This window comes from Carassius auratus, chromosome 12 (assembly GCF_003368295.1).
Source record: "Carassius auratus strain Wakin chromosome 12, ASM336829v1, whole genome shotgun sequence".
NCBI lineage: Eukaryota > Metazoa > Chordata > Actinopteri > Cypriniformes > Cyprinidae > Carassius > Carassius auratus.
In genome coordinates, this window is record NC_039254.1 from 12,251,919 (window position 1) to 12,274,677 (window position 22,759).

At 37.7% G+C, this 22,759-nt stretch overlaps 1 protein-coding gene and 1 long non-coding RNA gene across 2 annotated transcripts in view; one reads left to right on the forward strand and one right to left on the reverse strand.

The window, feature by feature from the left end:
- The window catches only part of LOC113111867 (thyroid hormone receptor alpha), a 134,686-nt gene that overhangs the window by 89,469 nt on the left and 22,458 nt on the right, over window positions 1-22,759 (forward strand). The window contains exon 3 of the mRNA XM_026277030.1: window positions 16,057-16,306. Coding sequence (XP_026132815.1) covers window positions 16,251-16,306 — 56 coding nt within the window. The 5' untranslated portion in view covers window positions 16,057-16,250. The remainder of the gene's footprint in view (window positions 1-16,056; window positions 16,307-22,759) is intronic.
- LOC113111868 (uncharacterized) lies at window positions 1,430-22,547 on the reverse strand. The gene is made up of 3 exons (XR_003293372.1): window positions 21,931-22,547; window positions 1,938-2,981; window positions 1,430-1,609 (listed from the first exon to the last, which is right to left on the reverse strand). It is a non-coding gene; the product is annotated as an uncharacterized LOC113111868 (long non-coding RNA).

Genomic DNA, 22,759 nt, shown 5'->3' on the forward strand with positions numbered 1-22,759 from the left:
ATTGACGACACCAACAAGAACGAGCACACTTGATGGTGAATGAAATTAAAAAAACTTTATTCTGCCAACTGGCAACCCAGGGTGCTGAAATACAATTGGGTTGAACTGACTGTGAGTGGGTTTCACAAACCAAAACAATGACGGAATGCACATTTTCAAAGGAGAATAACTGACCGTAGCATTGTTTTTCAGATAAACAAGTAACTATGACTTTTGCGTAAATAAACTCCTGATTTGCTGCTTATTAATAGTTAGTCTGGTAGTTAAGTTCAATTATGGGGTAGGTTTAAAAGATCTAAAATATGGTCATACAGAATAATCTGATAATATGGGCTTTGTAAGTACTGATGATGTGCCTGCTGTAAAAGGTTTGTCATTTCATTTGTTTTGGTCTCTGTCCAGTACAGGTGAAATAATTATAATTGTGAAGGTGAGGTACAACTAATGTTTCTTCATTAAATAACTTCTAAAGTAATTTGAAAACTTTCTCTAAGACATCATTTTGCAAACAGTTTGAGTGAATCACCTCTCTTTTTTACTCAAAATATTGCATTTCTTTTTCATTCTTGCCAGTGTTTAACCATTCAGTGCTCCCACACTCTCACAGAGACTCGGAGTACACAAACATAATGCCAGGACCACACATATGCCACTTGAAAGTGAAAGTGATGTGACATTCAGCCGTATGGTCACCCATACTCAGAATTGGTGCTCTGCATTTAACCTATCCAAAGTGTACACACACAGCAGTGAACACACACACACACACTGTGAACACACACCTGGAGCATTGGGCAGCCATTAATGCTGCGGCGCCCGGGGAGCAGTTTGAGGGATCAGTGCCTTGCTCAAGGGCACCTAAGCCGTGATATTGCCAGCCCGGGACTCGAACCCACAACCCTAGGGTTAGGAAGCATACTGTCTAACCACTAGGCCACGACTTGAAGTGCGTATACAGTACGTATTTTTTCAGCACTCATGTTAACGGATTAAAGCGTTCACACCGCATGCGGTTGCAGTCCAGCAGTGCATTCCATGAAGTGGTGCAGAGATCGTTTCCACACTCAGGGTGTGTCCGAATACACTTTTGCTAGTTTAACAATGGGAAAACGTCAGTGCGCCCGGGTGCATGGTCGAAATGGGTTGTACCTATTCTCTTAATGAGTAATGTGTGTTTTTTGGGCGTAACATGCAATAATCCAATCAGAGTCTCATCTCCCATTCCCTATAAGAGCCAGTTGCGCTCATGCCATGATGGTTTTGCTATTTAAATGGCGGAGCTGCTCGTGCTTGAGCAAATAGGTAGCCTAATTCTGATACATGCAATGACTATCCATTATGAGTCTTTATATTTATGTTGCCTACACAATAATATTCTTTTACATTGTAATCCTTTAATTTTTTATATTTGGCATGTTTGTGTGCTGCTTTGTGTCCCTGTGTGTTTAATAAGCAGTGTGTACGTGCATTGTGGACCTGCCTATACTAACACGCTTTTTACATAACAAAGAAAAAACATTGCACCAGACTTTAGACCAGGTTTGAGTAGGTCTATGTTGAGCGGAGTCTATTTTCAGACCCTCAAAATGGAAACGCGCCAACAATGCACCTGAACACACCTGTTTTTTAGACCAGCACTTCCATGAGCGCACAAATGCATTCGCTATTTAAACAACGCGGTGCAGGATGGGAAAATAAGAACTGCGTCGGGCTGAAACTAGCAAAAACACTTGTGCTGCACCTTGCGCATGATAGGTCCCTAAAACCACAAGTAGGTGGTCCCTTATTGATTGAGTGATTCATTCATTTGTTCTTCATGGTTGATTAATTTAGAAACTTAATTTAGATTCATTTAAACAGATTCATGCAGGACCAAAACACCACAGTGTTGCTCTGAGGAATACAAATAAATGTTTTGCTCTGGCTTTGTTTGGAACAGTTTTCACTGGTGAAACAGCTAAATGAAAAAGAAAAAAAAAGACTATTGTGTCTACAATGATACTCACTCAATATTAACTTAATGTTTTTTAACTGTTGTGTAAATAGTTGATGCTCACAATCTAATATTTAGGAAAACAGCCCTCTTGCTTATGTGTTATTACTTAACTATATCATATCATGAGTATAAAAATAAAAAAAATAACAAAGACCCATACAGGTATATATATTTTTTGCTTTCCTAACTTAAAATATAGAAGCATTTTAACTTCATTCTAATAAGCATTATAATACCATGAATTTTTCTTTCTTAATTTTTTTGAGCGACATAATGTGAGCTAATTAAAAATAACAACTGCGATGTTATTGTAGATGATAAATGTCACACAACCCTAATGAAATCTTCAAGCCTTAATATTCTGATAAGACAAAAGAAGAAAAAAGTTTAGATATTGGGTGCCACTTGTTGATTGCAGACTGTTTCAGTCTGGCAGATTCAGCTGTTAGAAAGAAAGAAAGGAAGAAGAGGAGGCCTCATCCTCCTTCCATCCTCTTCCTCTGGTTTTCTCCAATCCTCCCCTGTGTGCGGTTATTTTCAATGTTTATGCACCATAATGTTTCCTGACTCTCCTGAGGCATCAGTGTGAAGGAGGGATTGACCCGTCTCATGCTATGTTAGTGGGCCACGTTGAACTGCTGTCCTGTTGATTAAGTGCCGGGGGCCGGTGCTTCTCATTACGGCAGCACATGGAGCCCGAGCTGCCAAACGCATGGAGCATGTGCGAAAAGTCCAACCGCAAGTGCTCTGGGAATTGGAGTCTATTTCCTCTGTACGCCACTGCACCATAAAAGAGTAAGAAACACACTATTATTGTATAAGAAAGGGTCCGTTTGTGCTTTAGGTCATGGTGTTTAAAGGGCCCTCAGGGGCCATACCTACAGCGCTGCGGATTTGGTGAAGATGCGATGTATAATGTATGTCTGAGAAAGGAGGTAGCACCCCATTACCCACAATCCACAGGCAGAGGAAGCACAGTGTTTACCTAAAAATAAATAGACAGAGTTATCCTCAGAGACTTAGTCTTATTCATGCACATTTATTAAAAACAGACAGAGGCCGCTCAGCTACACATTCCCAAAAAGCAAACATATATGCAAACATATAAGCACAAACAACCCGATTAAGATACACAGACATATACAGATGCTTTGCTCACAGACTTGAATGTATACAGGAAAACATGATGAATTCCCTGCTAAAAGCTGTCAGGCACCTAGTTTTTCATCTCGCTTCTCTCCTTAACGTTGTGCGGCGTAAGGCCTTGACTCTGTGAAAGGACATGAAGTGAATGCAGAAAAGTGAGGAAACAGAAAAAAAAAAGAATAAGTAAATGTTTCATTTCATACCTTGGGGCAGTTTGCCACAAGCCCTCCATCTCCTGGCTCCCCTTCACATGTATCTACCTCTCTTTCCTGCATTATCTGCTATCACTTATCTGCATATCTGTGCCTGTTGCGTCTTTCTGGGACTAGTTTGCTCTGAGAAGATTATGAGAATTTGTGTTTATCGTACATGTTTTCCTCACAACCTCTTTAAAAACGGCAGTGAAAATTGCTTGCTGTTCTTCGTCTAATTCATGCGTCCTCTGAGAAGTTTAATTCAGTCACAATAGGATTGTGTGTGATTTGCATGAATTCATAATCTATCAGTCTGTCTGTCTGTGTCTATCTATTTATCTGTCTGTCTCCCTTTCCATCTATCCATCTGTCTGTCATTTTCTCCACACTTTATTTATTTTCTTCTAAATTTTAATGCCTGGTCCTTTGTTGAAACTTCATGGATAAAAGGACAATTTAAATAAATTGAAATAATAATAATAAACATACTTATTGTGCCTTATTTGTAAATGAATCTGCGGTAAAATGAAGTGAACAAAGGACCAATTTCTTACTGACATGGTCTGGAACTTCATTAAAATGAAGTTCATCCACTCTTTCCTAACACTGGGATCAGAAGGAAGGAAGGAAGGCAAAGCAAAGACGGTTTTGGCACAACCTGGCACTGCACAGTCTTGCTCTCTTTGGAGCCATTTTGTCACTTGATTTCTGCATTGACCTCCGTTTGCCTCTCTCGTTATGGCAGTGATGTAAAAGCAGGCGTTGAACCTCTGCGGAGGCGATTTTTTTTAGCCACACATATTATGTCATAAAGTGGCACATCCCACAAACTGTCATTTTGGCAGATTGGCTTCAACATAAACAGTTTTTTTTGACTGATGAGAAAGTTTTGGGTTCTGAAACTTTTACAGTACATTGACCTCTTATATGTGAAAATATCAAGGGGATTTTGATTTCTCGGTGTGTTGTAATTGATTGAATCATCCATTAATTCATTCGACCTGTTTTTTTTTTTCTAAACGAGTTCTCATTTTAATCAGTCATTTTACTATTCTACATTTCTTTAAAGTTGTTCTTAAAATTAAAGAGTATCCCAACAGATGTCTTCTTTTTTCCTTCCATTTTCTCTTCATCCTCCATAATTTTCAAGCTCTAAAAAAACCGCAAAAAAATAAAAAAGTTTAAACTATAGTTTAGTAATGCTTCAGTGTCTTTTTCAGTTACTTCTACACATTCAGTTCCTCGCCAGTTTTTTCCCCTTCTTTTTATGAACAAGATGAACTCATATGACAAACTACTTTATTCTATACATAAAACAGAACCAAACAGTCCAGAGAACAGCATGTGCTTCAGCGTGTGACTGTGCCCTGAATTTTGATGGGGTGAGAGGTTGTTTTTGCCTCGAGATGTGAAATGCATCAAGCATGTGCATGTTTAAGGCAACGTTACGGGAATTTCCACCCAGCCTCTACATATGTGTATTATGGATTTTGAAGGTACAATATCCAAGTGTACTAGGGGTGCTAATATGATCCAGGACCACACAAGCGTGGGAGGATGGGTCCCAACTCCGGCACCGGGCCAAAAAAATCAGCCCTCTCCCACAGGCGCCATCATCCTGGTGTGCCGCCACCTTCTCGGCTTTCAAGGCTGCACAACATCCGGGAGAGGGCCCCCACTCACCCACCCGCCAGCACCTTTAGTCTCAGGGGTGCGTGTGAGCGCCCTCGGCCCGCTGTATGCCACAGCGCCCTACATTTATAGCTCATTACGGAGGTGACTGAGATGAGGAGGTGATGGGTGGAGGTGACAGGTGAGGTGATGTAGGGGCGTGATGCAGGAGGAGAGCAGCGTGTGGCTGCTTCAAGGGGCGGGTCGCTGTGCGCCCCACTAGAAGCATTTACAGGCTGTTCACGCCACAATCTGCATGATAGTCTACAGTGTGTCTGGGTTTTTTTTTTTTTTTTTTTTGCAGTACAAGTGTGTATGGTTCTGATTTTTTTCTTTATAAATATGGCCTTATTTATTTCTCTGACTTTATTTGCTCTGGTGTTTATGCATTTGGCCAACAGCTGGTATGTTTTATGCCATGCTGATTCTTGGATTTTCACAGTGTGTGTGTGTGTGTGTGTGTGTGTGTGTGCACAGCAACAACTGGACATGTTGTTCTGTATTTTATGAGAACTTACAGGACACAAATACTGCTGCCAGTAATAAACACATCAGTTTTCTCTCAAAGTGACAGGCGAGCTGTGTGGTAGAGCCGTGATGAGAAATGAGAGAAGTTCCTCAGATCACCTTTAACACGGTTACATCTTGCATGACTTGGTGTAACTTGAAAGTGCTTCTGCTGTTGTGGTATGTGATGTCATTTCCTGTGTATGTTGAAAGCATCGAGAGTCTAAGAAAACCTAGAGTGTTGGGCAAGCAATTCTGTAGAACACAAGAGAAGATATTTTTTAAAAATTTCACTTTTTTTTTCTGTCCATACCATGCTAAACTATTAAACCTGATATATCAGCTCCACAGAAGAAAGAAAATACATATTTGGAAATGACACAGGTAAATGACTGAACATTTTCATAAAAGCTTGTACGTCATTTATAGAGGAAAGAAACATTTTTCTAGTTGCTCTACTCTAAAATGTTTTATTGACTAAATATTGCTCTTAAGTAGATTAAAACTAAATGTTTGTTGGCATGAATTCCTCAAATTGGTTCACAAATTGGTCTGAATGATTCAGTAGCAAGTCAAAATTAATATATTGGCTAATGTAAAGTGCAGACATCTGTTAAAATGATAGTTCATCCAAAAATGAAAATCACTCCATGATTTACTTACCATCACAAGCCATCCTAGATTTATAAGACTTTCTTTTTTTAGGCAAATACAATCTGAATTATATCAAAAAAAGTACTGGCTCTTCCGAGCTTTAAAATGGCAGTGAATAAATCCATCATAACAAAGTACTCCAAATTGCTCCGTGGGATGAATAAAGGCCTTCTGGCATCGAATCGATGCATTTGTGTAAGAATTAAAAATATATTTTAAACTATATAAACCGTAATCTCTAGCTTCCGTTCACAGTAGTACCCACTTTCATGAGAGAGTGGCGTTCCGGTGTATGACGTAGGCGTAGAGTATAAGATTCGATGAGAATTTGCTAGTCTCGTGAGAACGGAGTTTTGTTTCAAGCAAAGGAAAACAAATCTCGTCTGTTTATATTGAAATCCTCCAGTATTTTATTTTACAAATCCTTGTTTTGTACTTCTAAATCGTGACTGGTGTTTTGTTTTGGTATCTTCTCGGTGCTTCCGAGTTCGCCACTTCTTACGCTTATGCTACACCGACGTCATTTACTTGAGCGTCACTCTCTTGTGAACGTCCATATGAAAGTAAGCAGAAGAAAAATGTATGCTAAAAATTGCTGATAATCTTCCCCTGTAGAACTGAATCTTGTGTTAAATGTACAGAATTTTAAATGTGAAAAACTTGAGGACTTAATCAGAGGGGAAGATTTTCAGTATTTTACTCGTATAAAGTTATTGCACAATACATTCCGGGTCATTCCAAGCCTAAATGAGTCACGTGGAAAGAGCACCTCAAACATTAAACACTGTCTTTTGTTTTCCATGGAGGAAAGAAAGTAAGACGGGGTTGAAACAACATGAGGGTTAGCGAGCGCTGACAGAGTTTTACATTTTAGGTTGATGGTTCCTTTACACAAACAACCCAAGGAGGTTTGAAGTCAGTGAGACTTGCTGTCATGTCTGGTTTTTCCTGCTCTGCTGTTGTGTATACGTCCAGCTTCTGAGAAACTGAGGGAAAGAATTAGAGTGTGAAAGAGAGCTAGTGATAGGCCATGCCTGCAGCTGAGATTGCCCAGACCAGTGAATGCTCTGGCAGCGCATGTGCAGATCGAAGGGCCTTTGGCCAAGATACCACACCTCTCAATCTGCTTTAATTCCAAGTATAACCTACTGGGTGTCACTGAGTCACAGGGTTGTCCCAGCCTCTGCCAATACACACGCATCGGAATTCCCTTTGTTTCCACTTGGCTTGGTTTCTGCTCCATTCATAAAAATACTATACCTGTTTATCTGATTGACTGCCAAACCTCACCTGCTGTGTTTGCTCGGAAGTGTGCTGGAGCATTTAAGCTCTGTCAGATATCTCACGCTCCATGGACGGCAGTTTTATCGCGTGGTATCTCAGTTCTGTACCGCTGCCCCGGGCACAGACCCTGGTGATGTGTATGAATTACAAACAGGTAAAGAGGAATGGAGATAGATCTTTAACTGGGCTCCTGGCCAAACACAGTGGTGACCTTTGACCCCAGCTGTCTCCCTGACCTCTGGCTTCATTCCATTTCAATCTCTCCCTCTACACTTGAGTATCTTTTACTTAAAGTCATGCTAATTATATGTGTAAGCAGCAGGGCTGTCAGTTGAGTCAAATATTTAATCACGGTTTTTGATAGTAATGCATGTAGTTCCTTTTAAGGAAATTAATAATTTAAGTGTATGTGTGATTATTAGGTTCGGTAGTTTGTGTGAAAGACAGTCATAGTGTAAACTTATGCATCAGTGCTAATCACTCTTCTCACTTAAAAAAAGAAAAAATAGGAAATTGAAAACTGCATTATATCCATAGTAAAATATTCCTTACACTTTATGAACTTGTAATGTCTCTTAATTTGAATTAGAGGTAAAGTTAACCTTCTTTTACTCACCTTCATTTTTGGACATACTACTCATGCCAACTACTGTATTTTGTTTGACTCCAAGAAAACATAAAATTCCAATAAAACGAATCCATTTGATTTATGTGCTGTATTATAATTTTTAAAGGTTATTTTTTAAAGATAATTGATTCACTGAAAGCTCAAGAACTCCATCAGTTGACTTTGTGAACAAATCATTTGAATCAGTTTGTGAGTGGAGTCAACCAATTCATTGAAAGATAGGGCTTAAGAGAGTCATTCATTCATGATTTGAATATTGCATATGATGAACATGCCAAAGAGAGTTAGGGCCAATTTTCAATCAATAATGACATCATAATGACACAATAATCACATGAAAAAAATGGGCCCAAAAAGAAACATGTTTTGTGTTCTACAAATAAAACTGTCATACTGGTTTGGAACAACTTTTTAAATTATGACAGATATTAGCATTGTTTAGATTTCACAATTACTTGCATGTATATGTACGGAACACCCAATGTGGCTCCAATCACGTTTAATCAGCTCCGAATGTTCCTATCATTTTTTTTTTTGAAATCCCACAGAATGAAACACTTACGATGTCAAATTGAATAAGCATTTTACATATATTTAATTAATCGCATGTGTTTAACGTTGACAGCTCTAAAAAGTAGGTCATTAGATGGAAAGCTGTGCATTGAGTCTGTTCAGCTTTACGTTGCGTCAGAGGAAGAGCAGTGCGCCATCTGCCATGATCTGAGGGGAAGTTCACAGCCTCCTCCCTTACACTGAACATCCATCTGACTGCAGTGAGATCACTTGATAAGTTGCTAGGCTCAAGCAATTCCTATCGGTAATATGTAATAAAAAATAAACGCTGAAGCATCCATCTTAAAGTAAATCTCAGGTTTTTTATGCCTGACTGACTGGCCTTGTGAAAAATTAATGGAGCAGGATTTAGCTATGCACAAAGCCGGCAAACCCACAGAGAGCTCAGTTCGCAGAATCTTCTTTTTAACCACCTTTTGATAACATCAAAGTTTTTTCTTTTTTTTTGATTGATCCACCTTAGAAACAGCGAAATCGGGAAGGGAAAAGCCTCTAGTTTGTTTTTCGAATACAGTCACATTCTTGGCAGCGTCATGACCCGTCTTTGCCAAAGGCATGGTGGAATGAGGGAGGAGGCCAATGGCTCTTTGAAGGGGAGTGTTTGTGTGTGTTGGGGAGGTTGGGTCAGTTTCCCACAATGCCCTTCCTTTCCCCTTTTTGTTTCCCCCTAAACATCCGTCTGTGCCTAAGGGAAGTGACTTTGTCAGACTGACCTTACGCAAGATAACCGCCGTCTCGCTGCGTAATCTCCGTCTTGCATTTGAGCAGACCCACCTCATTAATTTTCCTTATTCTTGAGCTAGAGAAGATGCTAAACAGACACTAGGTAAATTTCTCCTCAGATAAGATGGCGATTATTCAAACGCAATAAATGTCTAGGGTGATTTAATGTTGTTAAAGCAAAGTGTTGGATAGAAGAGGCTACGTCTGCCAAAAGAACCTCCTACTCTGCCCATTTGGACGTATTCTACAGGTTCAGAGGAACAATAGTAGATGGTTACGTTTGACGTTGACTTGATTATATCTGTTCTGTATCTATACACTTAAAATTCACACATTATTATATATTGCAAAACATGTATTTTTCTAAATATAGTATATATATATATATATATATATATATATATATATATATATATATATAAATAAATAAATAAATAAATAAATAAATAACCAGTTTTGGAAAGTTGGCTTATATATATATATATAATATATATATAATAGCCAACCTTCCAAAACTGGTTGACCAATCTTCTCATTCAACTTCCCTCTTCTGTCCTTTTCTAAACCATTTCTCATCCCCTCTTTGTAAACCTGACACGTAGTAGTAACAACTACTAAAAGGTCAACTACCGAGAGACACTAATCCGGCGTGTGGTGACTTAGAGAGGCAGTTTAGCCAGCCATCAATCACACAACTTTATCAGCCCACTCCACCTAATGTAAACAGCAGTTGCTGGGAAGGAGGACAAGTGAGGCAGGGTCCAGCATTAAACAAAATTGCCTTTGGTGAGTATTTTGTATCTATTTATTTGTTTACAAGTATTTGACTAGTGTACATTTATCTTGAAGGTTTTTTTGTCCGAAAAAACCATCTCCGCCATCTGTGTTTTTAGAGGCTGTGCTCGGCTCTAATGGTATTTCAGGCACACATTCACAAAGGAAGGTGTTTCTTCAGTTTTATTTTAATTGGAAGGTGCTACTCAGCAAAGATATGTGTGATAGGTGTATTAGATCTTTTAGTTATAGGCTGAGATCGGCAGTCAAGCAAAGTAGCATTTTTAAGTCTCTTTGACGTACAATATGCTCTTTTTCAAAGGTGGTGGGTTGACTGGTTATATAAGGATCTTGCGTTGGCTTCTTTGTGAAACAATCATTAAAGGATGGTGCCCTCTGACTGGCATAATGACATCTGCACAGCGTGGCCTTCACTGAGATCATATCAAATCACAGTCCGGAATCTTTATCTCCTGGATCATCAGTGCTCTGTCATTAGCTGTTCATAAGTATAGCGGCCAACCTGTCAAATGACACTAGATGAAAATGCCTTTTAATCTTTCAACCATCGTATAACTTATTGCGTAATTTAATTGTTCTCTGGTTGTGATGTTTAATTGTTTATATAAATATAATTTTAATTATAAAATATTAGGAAGACTGGAGCCTTCTGTCCTGAATTTAAAAAAAAGAGAGAAAGAGTGAAAAAGATTGGCTAATTAACAGAGGCTGTTTCGCTCTGCAACAAACTATCTAATTATTCTTTTTCATGCTGCTTTCAAACCAGCATTTAAAAGCATTGCATTAAGGGCAAGAAGAACGTAGGAAAACAGAGGAAGAAAGAAACAGAGTCCACTTTCTTCTTGCCAATTAAAAAGTTTTAGTGCCGCGTTTGAGAATGCAGAAAGCAGCGACAAACTTAGAGCAAGAAAAATGAGGACGAAAATCTTACTCGGCTGCACCTGCTGCAGTTTTTATATCCAATGTATGCACTGTGTCAACATATATGTCAAGCGTTGCCCCTTCACACACAGCATAGCCACTCCTGCACATACTCAGGTGCAATGCTCCACTTTAAAAATGTATGTGGCCTTTGTGAATTTTTGGCTTCCTTTGCACTTTTTACAACAGTCGCACACACACACTAAAACAAAAAGTAATAATTAGCAAACACCAGTGTTTTTTTTTTTTTTTTTTTTTTTTACTGTTTATGACCCTATGCTGAATTAAACTTAATCTGGTGTGTTCTCTCTCTCTTTCTCCTGGTCCACCTCCTGTCCCTGTTCTCGCTCAGTTGCATGTTTAACAGGAACCCTGCCTTGTAAAGCTACATTTATAGATCCTGTATGTTTGATTGTATGGGGCTTTATTACTTTGACCTTGACTAAACAGGAGAAAAAGGTAGACCTGGGCATGGCACTGTACAGGCATGGGCACTGTAACTGTTTGCAAGCATAATATTTCACCTCAGCTCCACTACAACAGTGTCCCAGTATACAAAATCTCCACAACACAATAAAATTGCTGCAACACATTAAAATTGCCACAACATATTGCATAGGAAAAAAGATGTTGTATTGTGCACATTTTCCTGTGTTATGGCTTGTTTCCATTGCATTTTGCTGTGTTGTGTGGTTTGTTTCGGTTGTGTTTTGTTGTGTCAAGTTTGCTGTGTTATGGCTGGTTATGGCCATTGTGTTGTACTAATTTTGTTTGGTTGTGGTTTGGTTCCATTGTGTTGTGAAAATGTTGTGGTGTTGCAGCTTCTTTTGAATGCATTGTGCCCATTTCTCTGTTTGCAGCTTGTTTTCATGTTTCCGTTGTGTTGTGGAGATTTTGTTTTGTTGTGCACTACTGGGCCACCATACACTACAGCAAGCTGTTAAGAAGGGAAAAAAAGAACAAAACTTGCTCCTCCACTATAAATAAATTTTCATCTGAATGCATGAGTTTTCACTCCTCTACAGTGCGAGTTAATCAAAAAAATATATTCTTTGCTGCATTTCCTGTGAAGTTTCTTTGGAATTCTTCAGCTTTTAAGAACTGAATGACTCATATGATTTTACCAATATATATATATATATATATATATATATATATATATATATATATATATATATATATATATATATATATATATATATATATATATATATATATATATATATATATATATATATATATATATATATATATATATATATATTAGGGGTGTAACGATACGCGTATTCGTATTGAACCGTTGGACTAATTAATTATATTTGAAAAAAAAAAGAAAAAGTGAAATAAAATGATATGCCTTCAACAAGGTAGCCCAATAACCCAAACGACGTAACAGGCAACGCCCCTGACACACCCGAAAAAGAAAAAAGCACCAACTTGTATGTTTATGTTAGGCTACTCAGTCAGGCGCTCGCTCACTCATTACGCGCTGAGTGAGCGAGCAGTTCATGCACGGTACGCGGTGGCCAATGCGTTTAACAGACCAGAAAAAGAAGATCCTCCAATAACCAACAGGTCTGCTGTTTGGGTGCACTTTGGATTCCCTGTAAGCTATGGTGTTGGCTTTATCAATGAGGAGTCAAATTCATGTTTAGTCATCTTCTGAAAAGGTGATGGAAGTACATTTTGACCAAATAAATCACCATTTAAAGCAAGATTTCAGTGGATAGAAACCACAATTTTGCTTCTTTCCTCAAAGTGATTGTATGGCTTTTAAAGACTTTTAAATGAGGGCTATTTTAGTGTTTGTTTTTATCTGTTTTTAGAGCGTGACAGCCACAGTCCCCATCCACTTTTATAAAGAGTGCAGCATGAACATTTTTTTTTTTTAAACAATAAAAAAGTAATACAGGAAAGAACTTTAATTTTTGATTGAACAATCCCTTCAAGGGCTGTCCACCAATAAGGAGGCAGCATCAGCATATGAAGTACTTTATGTCATGAGCTACTCATAATTGTCTCAAATCCTTTGTTAATCATAGGAGACTAATTTTTGTGATTAGCTGCAGCAGTCCCACCAAATGTCACCAATGTTTGGTAATAACCTTCTTAAAAGCATTTTTACACGCACACAATCGATGGGAACACACTTGAACACACATCAGCCAGACAAGCAGATGAAAAGGCCTGTTAGGCCAGTGACTATGCGAACAGGCAAGTCCGATGAAAGATGATAGGCCAGCTGAGCATTAACTAATGCAGAACAAATGTCCTCTTGGCTTCATTGTCAAAGGGTTGCGTCACTCACTAGCCATGCGCTTGAATCACCAAGCACCTCTGCAGTCAGAATATGAGCCGTTTGGATGCAGTGATATGCGAACGTATCAGTATACGAGTATCATGGAGTCTCAGCTCTATGATCGGGCTTTCTCAAGCTTTGATCTTAAGCCAGATCCTTTTCTTTCTCTTCACATACAATAAAACGATCTAATTCCCCTCTCTGGTCCAAAGCCACCCATTCATAGATGGATTCAGAGGCTCGTACGGCATGTTCCACGTTGGTTTGTGTTTGGGGAGTGCACTTAGTAACTGTGAGCATAATAGATACAAAAGAAACATTGATATATACTTACCCATGCACATCTGTCAGCAGATCGCTTTGCAAATTTGCCTCGATATATCAGTTTTCACTTAAGGCTCTTTTGTAGATGAGGCCAGACAACTTGTAGAAAGAATTAGGGCTGAGCGATGCTGGCCAAAAATCATATCTCTGTATTTTTAGGATGATGGCAAATTACGATATACATATTGGTATTTTCTGTAGTCAAGGCTGAATGTTCAGTACTTCCACTTTTAGATGAAATGTTCATTTAAATATGGATAATCTCCATGATTAATCTAGGGCTGCGATTCGATTATTTATTGATTAATCGATTAATTTGTTTCTTAAAGGGCTTTTTTTTTCCATTTTACTATTTAAAAAAATATGATTCAAAATCCTGCCCAATGTTGTCCCCCAAATAATGAAAACTGAAGATTGTTAAAGCGAATATGGTACATTTATTTGTGTAGTCTACACTGTACATTATGAGCAAAATAAGCAGACATTAAAATCACTAAGATGAAATGAAAATAAATACAAAAGCATAGTCTAAATGTTAACTCGGAGAAACACGGTTTCACTCATCTAAATATAATAATAATTAGTCTTTTACAGCTACTGCTCTCATGCAATTGCTTGTTCCACATTTAGATTTTTTAATCAACAACGAATATTTTAGTAAAATCTATATAAAATGAATATTTTAGTCAGAATTATTGTGCTCCCTTTCTGTTGCGCTTGTTTGACGTGAAGTCTGTGAAGTTAAGCATAGACTTGCTTGCTGTCAGGACAAGCCTTTATGCAAAAGTGAAATACTCATGTGAGGAAAACACGTCTCAAACAGAACACTATATCTGTTAGCACATGTATCTGTCAGAGCACCTGACGGGAATAGCTGAGCTAAATTGTATTCTCATGAGCTAGTTTGTGAAGTCCTTAATATAAAGCATGTCTCATGTTAAGAACAATTCAGGTCTTGCAGTTTTCCTGCAGCTGCTCCCTCTGTGCACTTACTTTGTACAGATGCACTCACAACATCAAAACTACTGTATATCTGCATTATTTTTGATAATATGTCAGTGAAAATAGTCAATATAAAAGGAATCCTGGATCAGAGGCTGTTTTTGGACTCTTAGTCTGACCTTATTGACCTCTGACAACAGCAAAACAGAGACTAAGTTTAGATACCGATTTGCTGTGTTGCCAAATCCCTAATTTACTTGTACATGTTCGCTTCCTTTGTCTAATCTCATCTGTTATGTTTAGACTTGTGTGTCAATTTCAGCACAGATTGCATACACAATTAAGTCTAAATGCACAGTTAAAATACTGTAAACGATGACGTTTACATCAAGTTACCGTTTAAATGGTCCAGCTCATCAGAATCTGTGTCCTATGGAACCACGATCGTCGTTTTTCTCAATATCCTTCCACCTAATCCAGATTATCGAGGCAGTCAAGGCCTTGTGATTTACACAGGTTTTAAGACACATTGTTGCTGCCAAAGAAGTGAAAGAGCAGCCTAGTGGTGCACGTGAGCTCCTGGGTTTGCACAGAGAATGTGGTAAAGGAAAAGATGGGATTACGGACGTCCTAATCGGATAATTTCTTCCTGGAAAGTGTGCACGCTGTCTCCAGTGAGCCGGTGATGCTCCGGAGAGCTCATGGGAAGCATGTCAGATGGGACAGACAGCTAAAAGAGGAGGGGGATGCATACACATCTGACACTCAGTTTCAGAGTAGAATGTTATTATAGAGTTATTATACTGGAGTTTTTATTTTATTTATTACTATTTAAATTAATTGAATATTTTTACTATGAATGAATGAATGAGTTTATAGTTTGTATTGAGCCCCATAAAAAAAAAAAAAAAAGTGAGATCGGAGGAATTAATACACTGATATAAGATTACTTTTATTTGTAAACTCTCAATTTTAGTGACTATGGTAGTGAAAATGCTATGAATATATATATATATATATATATATATAAGTTATAAATAAATAACAAATTTATCAATAAGTTAGTTTATAGTTTGTATTGAGCATTCCTAAAAATAACTGTGGGATTGGAGGAACAATTACCTCATAGCTTTTACCTCCAAGAGAACATTTTTATTTACACACAAAAGTTTCACACTCCCGCGAGAAATTTTGCATTCGCTCTCAAAAGTTTTGCGTTGCCCATGAATCATTGTGTTAGTTCGCAAAACTTTAGCATTTCCCCAGGAAGCTTTCCACTACTCCCAAACTTTTGTGAACTTACTGTTTGATCTCAGATTCTTTTTCATCACTGTATGTTCTTGCAGCATTCTGCATTGATTACATGCTAATTTAGATTTTCTCTTTTTTCTTTTTGCAGACCTCATCACATATTGCTGCATTATCACTGGTCATCTGAGTTGGAGAGTGAGGCGGGCTTGGTTTGCGAGTGTCGCTCCGCAGAGCCGTCCGATGACTATCTGACTCATCACAACCCGCGAATGACAGGCGTGCATTCGAAGGTGGGGCCCGCCTCAGTCTCACATGATTGGCTGCTGGATGGAAATAAGGTGAATGGAACACATGCCCAAGGAGCAGGACCCAAACCAATCAGAGGGAGAAGAGAAACGGTGAGACTGTCTCCCAAGAGAGTCCAGGCTTATTAGTGGACTCATTAGCTACGACGATGTTAGTCATAATGCTCACAAGTTAAGTTTGTGCAGTGTGTCTTGGTATAAAGTTGCCTGTGCTCCTTTCCTCTGTGTGTGTGTGTGTTTATAGAATTTTGTTTCACATAGTGACACTTTGGGAAACTCAAATTTTCTGGTCAATGCACACAGTCTCCTACATAATTCAGTTTTCCTGGTAACTGGCTCCATTTGTGTGTGTACAGCTCAAAGTGAGTATGGTGCTGGCTCTATCCTGTGGTTTAGAGTATAAAGGCCGATGCTAAGAGACCAGCCTTTACTTCAGCATCTACTCTATGCACACATTTTTATATAAGGTCTGGAGCCTTAGAGAATATCTGTTACTGTACAAAATCAGCACACTCTCAAACCTGCTCTCAAAACAGACACACACATGCGTACACGTGTACACGCTGCTGTATAAGCTTTTGGTTTAGCAGGACAGCAAAGACTGCCCCCTCACGTTCTAAAAAAAAAAAAAAAAAAAAAAAAAGTTTGTTTTAGAGGCAATAGCTGTGTTTTTGCCAGTTAGCAAAACACCTTCCATCTCAGTGTGTGTGTGAAATGTCTAATGTGCGATCTCTCCTTGAGTGTTTTTTTATTTAGCACATCTATTGTAGCTTTTCCACTTCACTGACCACAGATACCTAATGATTTGTTTTGAGAAAGCAACGTTTATGCATGGTAAGTGAAAAATTACATTTTTGAAGTCACTGAGATAAGGTCATAAAACATACAGAATATTTGTTCACAAGAATTTTGAGAACTGGATCTTGTAGCCTTGAGTTTTTTCTCATTTTGTTTACTCGCTCACAGAAAACAATATACAGTATTTTTCGGAATATAAATCGCACCTGAGTATAAGTCGCATCAGTCCAAATATAGGTCATGATGAGGAAAAAAACATAAAGTCGCACTGGGCTATAAGTTGCATTTATTTAGAACCAAGAGAAAACATTACCGTCTACAGCCGCGAGAGTGCGCTCTATGCTGCTCAGTGTAGACTACAGGAGCACTGAGCAGCATAGAGCGCCCTCTCGCGGCTGGAGATGGTAATGTTTTCTCTTGGTTCATGTCAAATTAATTTTGATAAATAAGTCGCACCTGACTATAAGTCGCAGGACCAGCCAAACTATGAAAAAAAGTGCGACTTATAGTCCGGAAAATACGGTATTAATTAAAATTTTAGAAGACACTTTTTGTTTCGAAAGCAGAATGCCAATAACAAATATACTATATTTTAGCAATATCAACCACAAATAATATTACTATATAGGTATAATAAAGTACAATTATTAAACAACTAAACTATACTGTGCACTTACTCAGTATGATTTTCCAGCAAACACAAAACTGAACGACATGCGTGTGCCTTTTTTGTGCAATTATGCAAGTGACATGACCACAGTCCTAAACTAAAATTTCAACAGTTGTTATAGCAATTACCAGAAGATGCATAGCTGATAATAAATTGCATCACTGATAATCAAAATTGACTATCAAAAGTAAAAGTACTCATTGAGTTGTAAAATGGTCCCTGTCAGTGTTTTGCCATTATACAGTATATGGTGTTTTTGGATTATTTAATATAGCTGTTTTTGGATTAATATTAATGTGTGCGGCATTTTACTGCTGTAGATGTTTAAGGTTGAGATAATTTTAACTACTTTATATACTGTTGGGTAGTTTATTCTACAGAAATGCATCATATTCCATAAGATCACATCTAGCTACCAAAATGTATGGGCTATCTTTAATAGTGATATAAAATTCCTAACTTGATTCACGTTGTTCACTCGCTTGTATGGGGTGAAACGGATGGTAGTTGATCATTTGCACTTGTTTCTAAGTCTTGCCAATTTAAACATTCAAGCATTTTAAAACATTTGTGTGCATTTGAAGTTGTTTTTTGTGCACGCTTTGAATGAGTTTCAGACAATGAAGCCAAGTTTCAGACAATGCGCGTACAAAGAATTGATTCCTCTTTCGCGTATCCTTGCTTCTGAATGAACATGTACAAAACTAGCTCAAAATAATTGTCAGTTATTTCTTAAGTGAACATAAACAGGAAATCTCCTGCACACCAGACCATGCTGTTTTTGCTTCAAATTTTTAAATTATGCAATCCAAATAACATTTATTTTGCATCTTTTTTTGAATAGTAATGAAATTGCAGTTCTTGCCTCTGATTTTAAATAGAGCACAGGCAAAATCATCGTTTATAAGAAGAGATTTGTTTATTGTATTTTTTACGTGATTTGGGATTTGTTCTAAAATTTCAAGATAGTTTTATTATTTAACACTTCAATTTCACAAAGAAATATGAATAATTTTGTCTGAGAAATAATAAAATTACACCTTTTCATTTAGAATTGGTCTTAAATCTAATTTAGTAAAAACAAATAAATAAATAAATAAATAAATAAATTGTAAGAAAATATTGTATAGTGTAATCTGTATTGTGAATTTTATCACATTGTAAGATTTGTCAATCGTTATATCACTATATGCTACTAGTTTTTTGCTGATCATGCTGATTTGAGTAAAGTTCAGCCGATGTCTTTTTTTTTTTTCATTCGGGCTAGTTAAATTCATTTTGGACTACCAAAACCTGGATCAGTTGTTTGTAGCGCCACTGTCCTGTGAGAACCATGTATATCTAAAATGTCAACTTTTCATGACCTCAGCAAAACAGCCGTTTTGAGCTTTGTGACTATTCATTTTCAAGCTAATCCAAGGAACACTTCAATCTTCAGTTGATCTGAAACTTTAATTCCCCATATGTGAAGATTTGTGGTTTTCACTGGACACATCGGATATTGGATATCTTTGTTGGCCCAATTGGGTGGACCTTACAGCCCCCTCTTAAAATCCTTACTCCCACTTGTGTATTACACGCCACAAATGCATCTGACGACTGCTTTACTTGCTTACTTGCTGGACTTAATTTATTTCTTTGTTCCAACTTCCAAGTGGCCTATAGCCTATGTTAGTCATGAATAAATTATGTTAAAACATGTATAAATGACTGATTCTTGACAAAAGGCAAAAGAGCTGTGTGCACACGTTACTGTTAAGTAGCTATGTTAGCTAGCTAACATTACCTAGTGTTAGCTAGCTACCCTGCAGGTACGTTAATTTGACGGTACCACATAATACTTAAATACCCTATTATCAATGTAAAGTAGTAACATATATCCAGTTGTAAAAAAAGGACATAATACATATCAGATGTAAAATCTTCTCGGTGTATCTTGCTGAGTTGTGATGATGGATATCTGATATGCGTAAGTAGCAGCTAAAAGTAAGCAATAAGTAGCTACTTGCTATGATGGCAAATGAGGAGTTGGCAGCACTGGGATGCTGGAATGCTGTCCATGCCAATTTCTACTTTGATTTGTGTAGATTTTTTCGGGGTTATATTTTAGATTTTTAAAATATTGGTTTGTTTAAATTATACTTTCATTGCAAAGATAATAAAAACAAACCACGAGTGGGGTCACGTTTGAAGAGATGGAGACTGATGACTGGAGGCTGAAATGAGGTTTTGATGACTTTTGCTTTACAGTAAGATAGTATTATCAGATTGCCATCTATGTCTATTGCCATCTATGGGATTGACAATCCTTTTAATAACCTTGCAACTGACATAAGAGAAAATCTAGTGTCATTTGGCTAATGGAGGAAAGTATCGCAGATCAAAATAGCAATGTTAGCAAATGTTTAAGCCAAGAAGTTTTAATTTTCCTGTTCTTCACCAATAAAGAGTTGTTGTACCATGTCACTGGCCATTCCATTTGATTCCAGATGTCAGAATTATATGAAAAAGTGGGTTCATTTGTGTTTTTATGTTGTATGGTTCAGGAGTTATCAAAATATGTGTTTTTTGCCATTTGCAATGACATAATTTCAAGATGGCTGCAAAACGAACCCCATGGGCCATCAGTTGACCTTGGCAACATCAAAAATTCTTAACCAGACACCATTAGGGTTCCAAAAAAACAGGTTCCAAAAAAACTGCCAAGCGGGTGCATGGGAACCTATTCTTTCAGCCCTACTATTATATTGTTTGATGTTTGTTGGCAGTTGGCACTATTACAGCAAACTGTCTTCAAGCATATTGTTTAGTTTGTGGTAAACTAACTGTATCAGGGCATTCCACAGATGTCTGGGTTGATTTCAAACTTGAGATGTGTGGAGAAGAACCAGGCATGATCATGTTGCTTTTGCAAACACTACATGTCTGTTTGAGTCAATGTGCCACAGTGGTCAGAGAAGATTAATGCTTGTAAGTGGTTTTAATCTGTTCCAGCCGACATCACGTTTCTAGATCTTCACCATTTACTTTTAAAGCTCCTAGATTTGCATAAACTCAATTGACAGGATTTTCTTGCTGTTGGAAAGGTGTAATCCACCTTAATCAGACAGACAAGGCGCCTGCAGAGCACTGAAGCCTTTACCCTGTGATGGAGTTCATGATGAGTTTGCTTTTTCAATTTATTGTTTTTAAGTATTTAAATTTAAATTTACTTGTAGTTTTTATTAGTTTGTGCAATTTTAATTTTAGTTTTTAGTAATTGAGAAATCACCAAAACATTAGGAAAGTGATTTATCTAAAATAACCAAGACCTTTAAGTTTAAGATACAAAACATGCAAGAGAAATGATTAAATTATTAGTTCAGCCATGAAACTATTTTTCATGCTCTGATTGGTTTGTTCAATTTAATGTTTCCAGTCAATTTGATTCACATACTCATTACTGTTAACCAGGAGGCATCCAAATGAATATCTGCACACTATGCATGTCCTCATCTTAACCCTCTGCCTCCCCAGAACCACCTGCCTAGATCTGCTATGGGATCTTTCTTCACTCAGGCAGCAGAATGCTTTTTTTAAATTTAATATTTCAAGCATTTGGCAGAATCAAGTATTATTGTAACATTATGAAATTACAGTTCAACCAATGATGTCACATGGACAATTTTATCAATGTCCATGCTACCTTTATGGGCCTTGAACGTCAGTGATTTAAGACAACAAAAATCTGAAAATAATATTTGAGAAATCCTGGTGGGACTGAATAATAGTACTTTTAAAACACTATATTGAAAATTAAGCAAGCAAAAGTAATTACTATGCTGAAACTGACTGTTGAAACATTGCAGACGTTATAAAAATTGCGTCAAGAAACATTACATAAACATCTGAAATGGCATTTCACGACCCCTTTAATACTTGGAATCTTTGCATGTCTCTACTGTGTTCTTCGCACATTTGTTCTACAACATCTACAGCATAATCTGATGTCCCACCACCAACATACAAACGTCATAACACTAACCCTGCAATTCTCATCTACTGAAAGATTCAAAGAAGTGCAGTGTGGCACTAATACAAACACTGACACATATTGGAGGAACAGCTTTGGACAACAGCGCCACCATCCCTCCAGCTACAATCACGTGAGCTTCAGGCTTTCCGACTGTTTATCTCATCTACCCTCTCAAGCAGACATGCCAGCGCCCCCCAGACAAACACATAAAAGTGTGAATGCACATTTACATACATTTAGCAGCGTCCCATCAGCTTCTTTTCTTCTCTGCTCTTTGCGAGCGTGCACGTGGCTTTTGTTCTGACATTAGCTGGGAGCTGCCAGATCACATTTAGATGGTCTAAAATAAGCTCTCATAAAGCTGGCAGAGAGCAGAGAGAAGAGATACAGCGAGAGAGAGAGAGAGAGAGAGAGAGAGAGAGGGAAACGGCAAACACACAATGAGGGATTTAGAAGGAAGGAAACGCAAGGTGGAGTGACTCCAAAACTTCTCTTTGCAGCTTGACAGATCCTAAGACTCTCAGTTTCCTGCCACTCAAATCACGCTGCGCTCCGCTACTGATTCTTAAAAATCAAAGCCTTGATTTCAGCACTTCATTTTCAGGAAATAATGAATTCAAACCTCCTACAATTGGATTTATCTGGCATGTCTTTGAAATGTCTTTCACGTGTACAAACAGTGTCAGTTTTTTTTCCTCTTAAATGTATACTTCTTTTCAGCAAGGGTTCATTAAATTGATCGAAGGTAAAGAGATTAATAACTTTCTATTCATCAACAAATCCTGAAAAGTACTATTAAAGGGTTAATCTACCCCAAAATGAAATTTTTACATTAATCACCTATCCCCATGTCGTGCCAAACCCGTAAAAGCTTCGTCTTCGGAACACAATTTAAGATATTTTATATAAAAACTTAGAGGCTTGTGACTGTCCCATGGACTGCCAAGTAATTAAAACTGTCATGGTCCAGAAAAGTATGAAAGACATTGTCAGAATAGTCCCATCTGCCATCGGTGGTTCAATGAAATGACAAGAATAATACTGTAATACTTTTTTTACACGA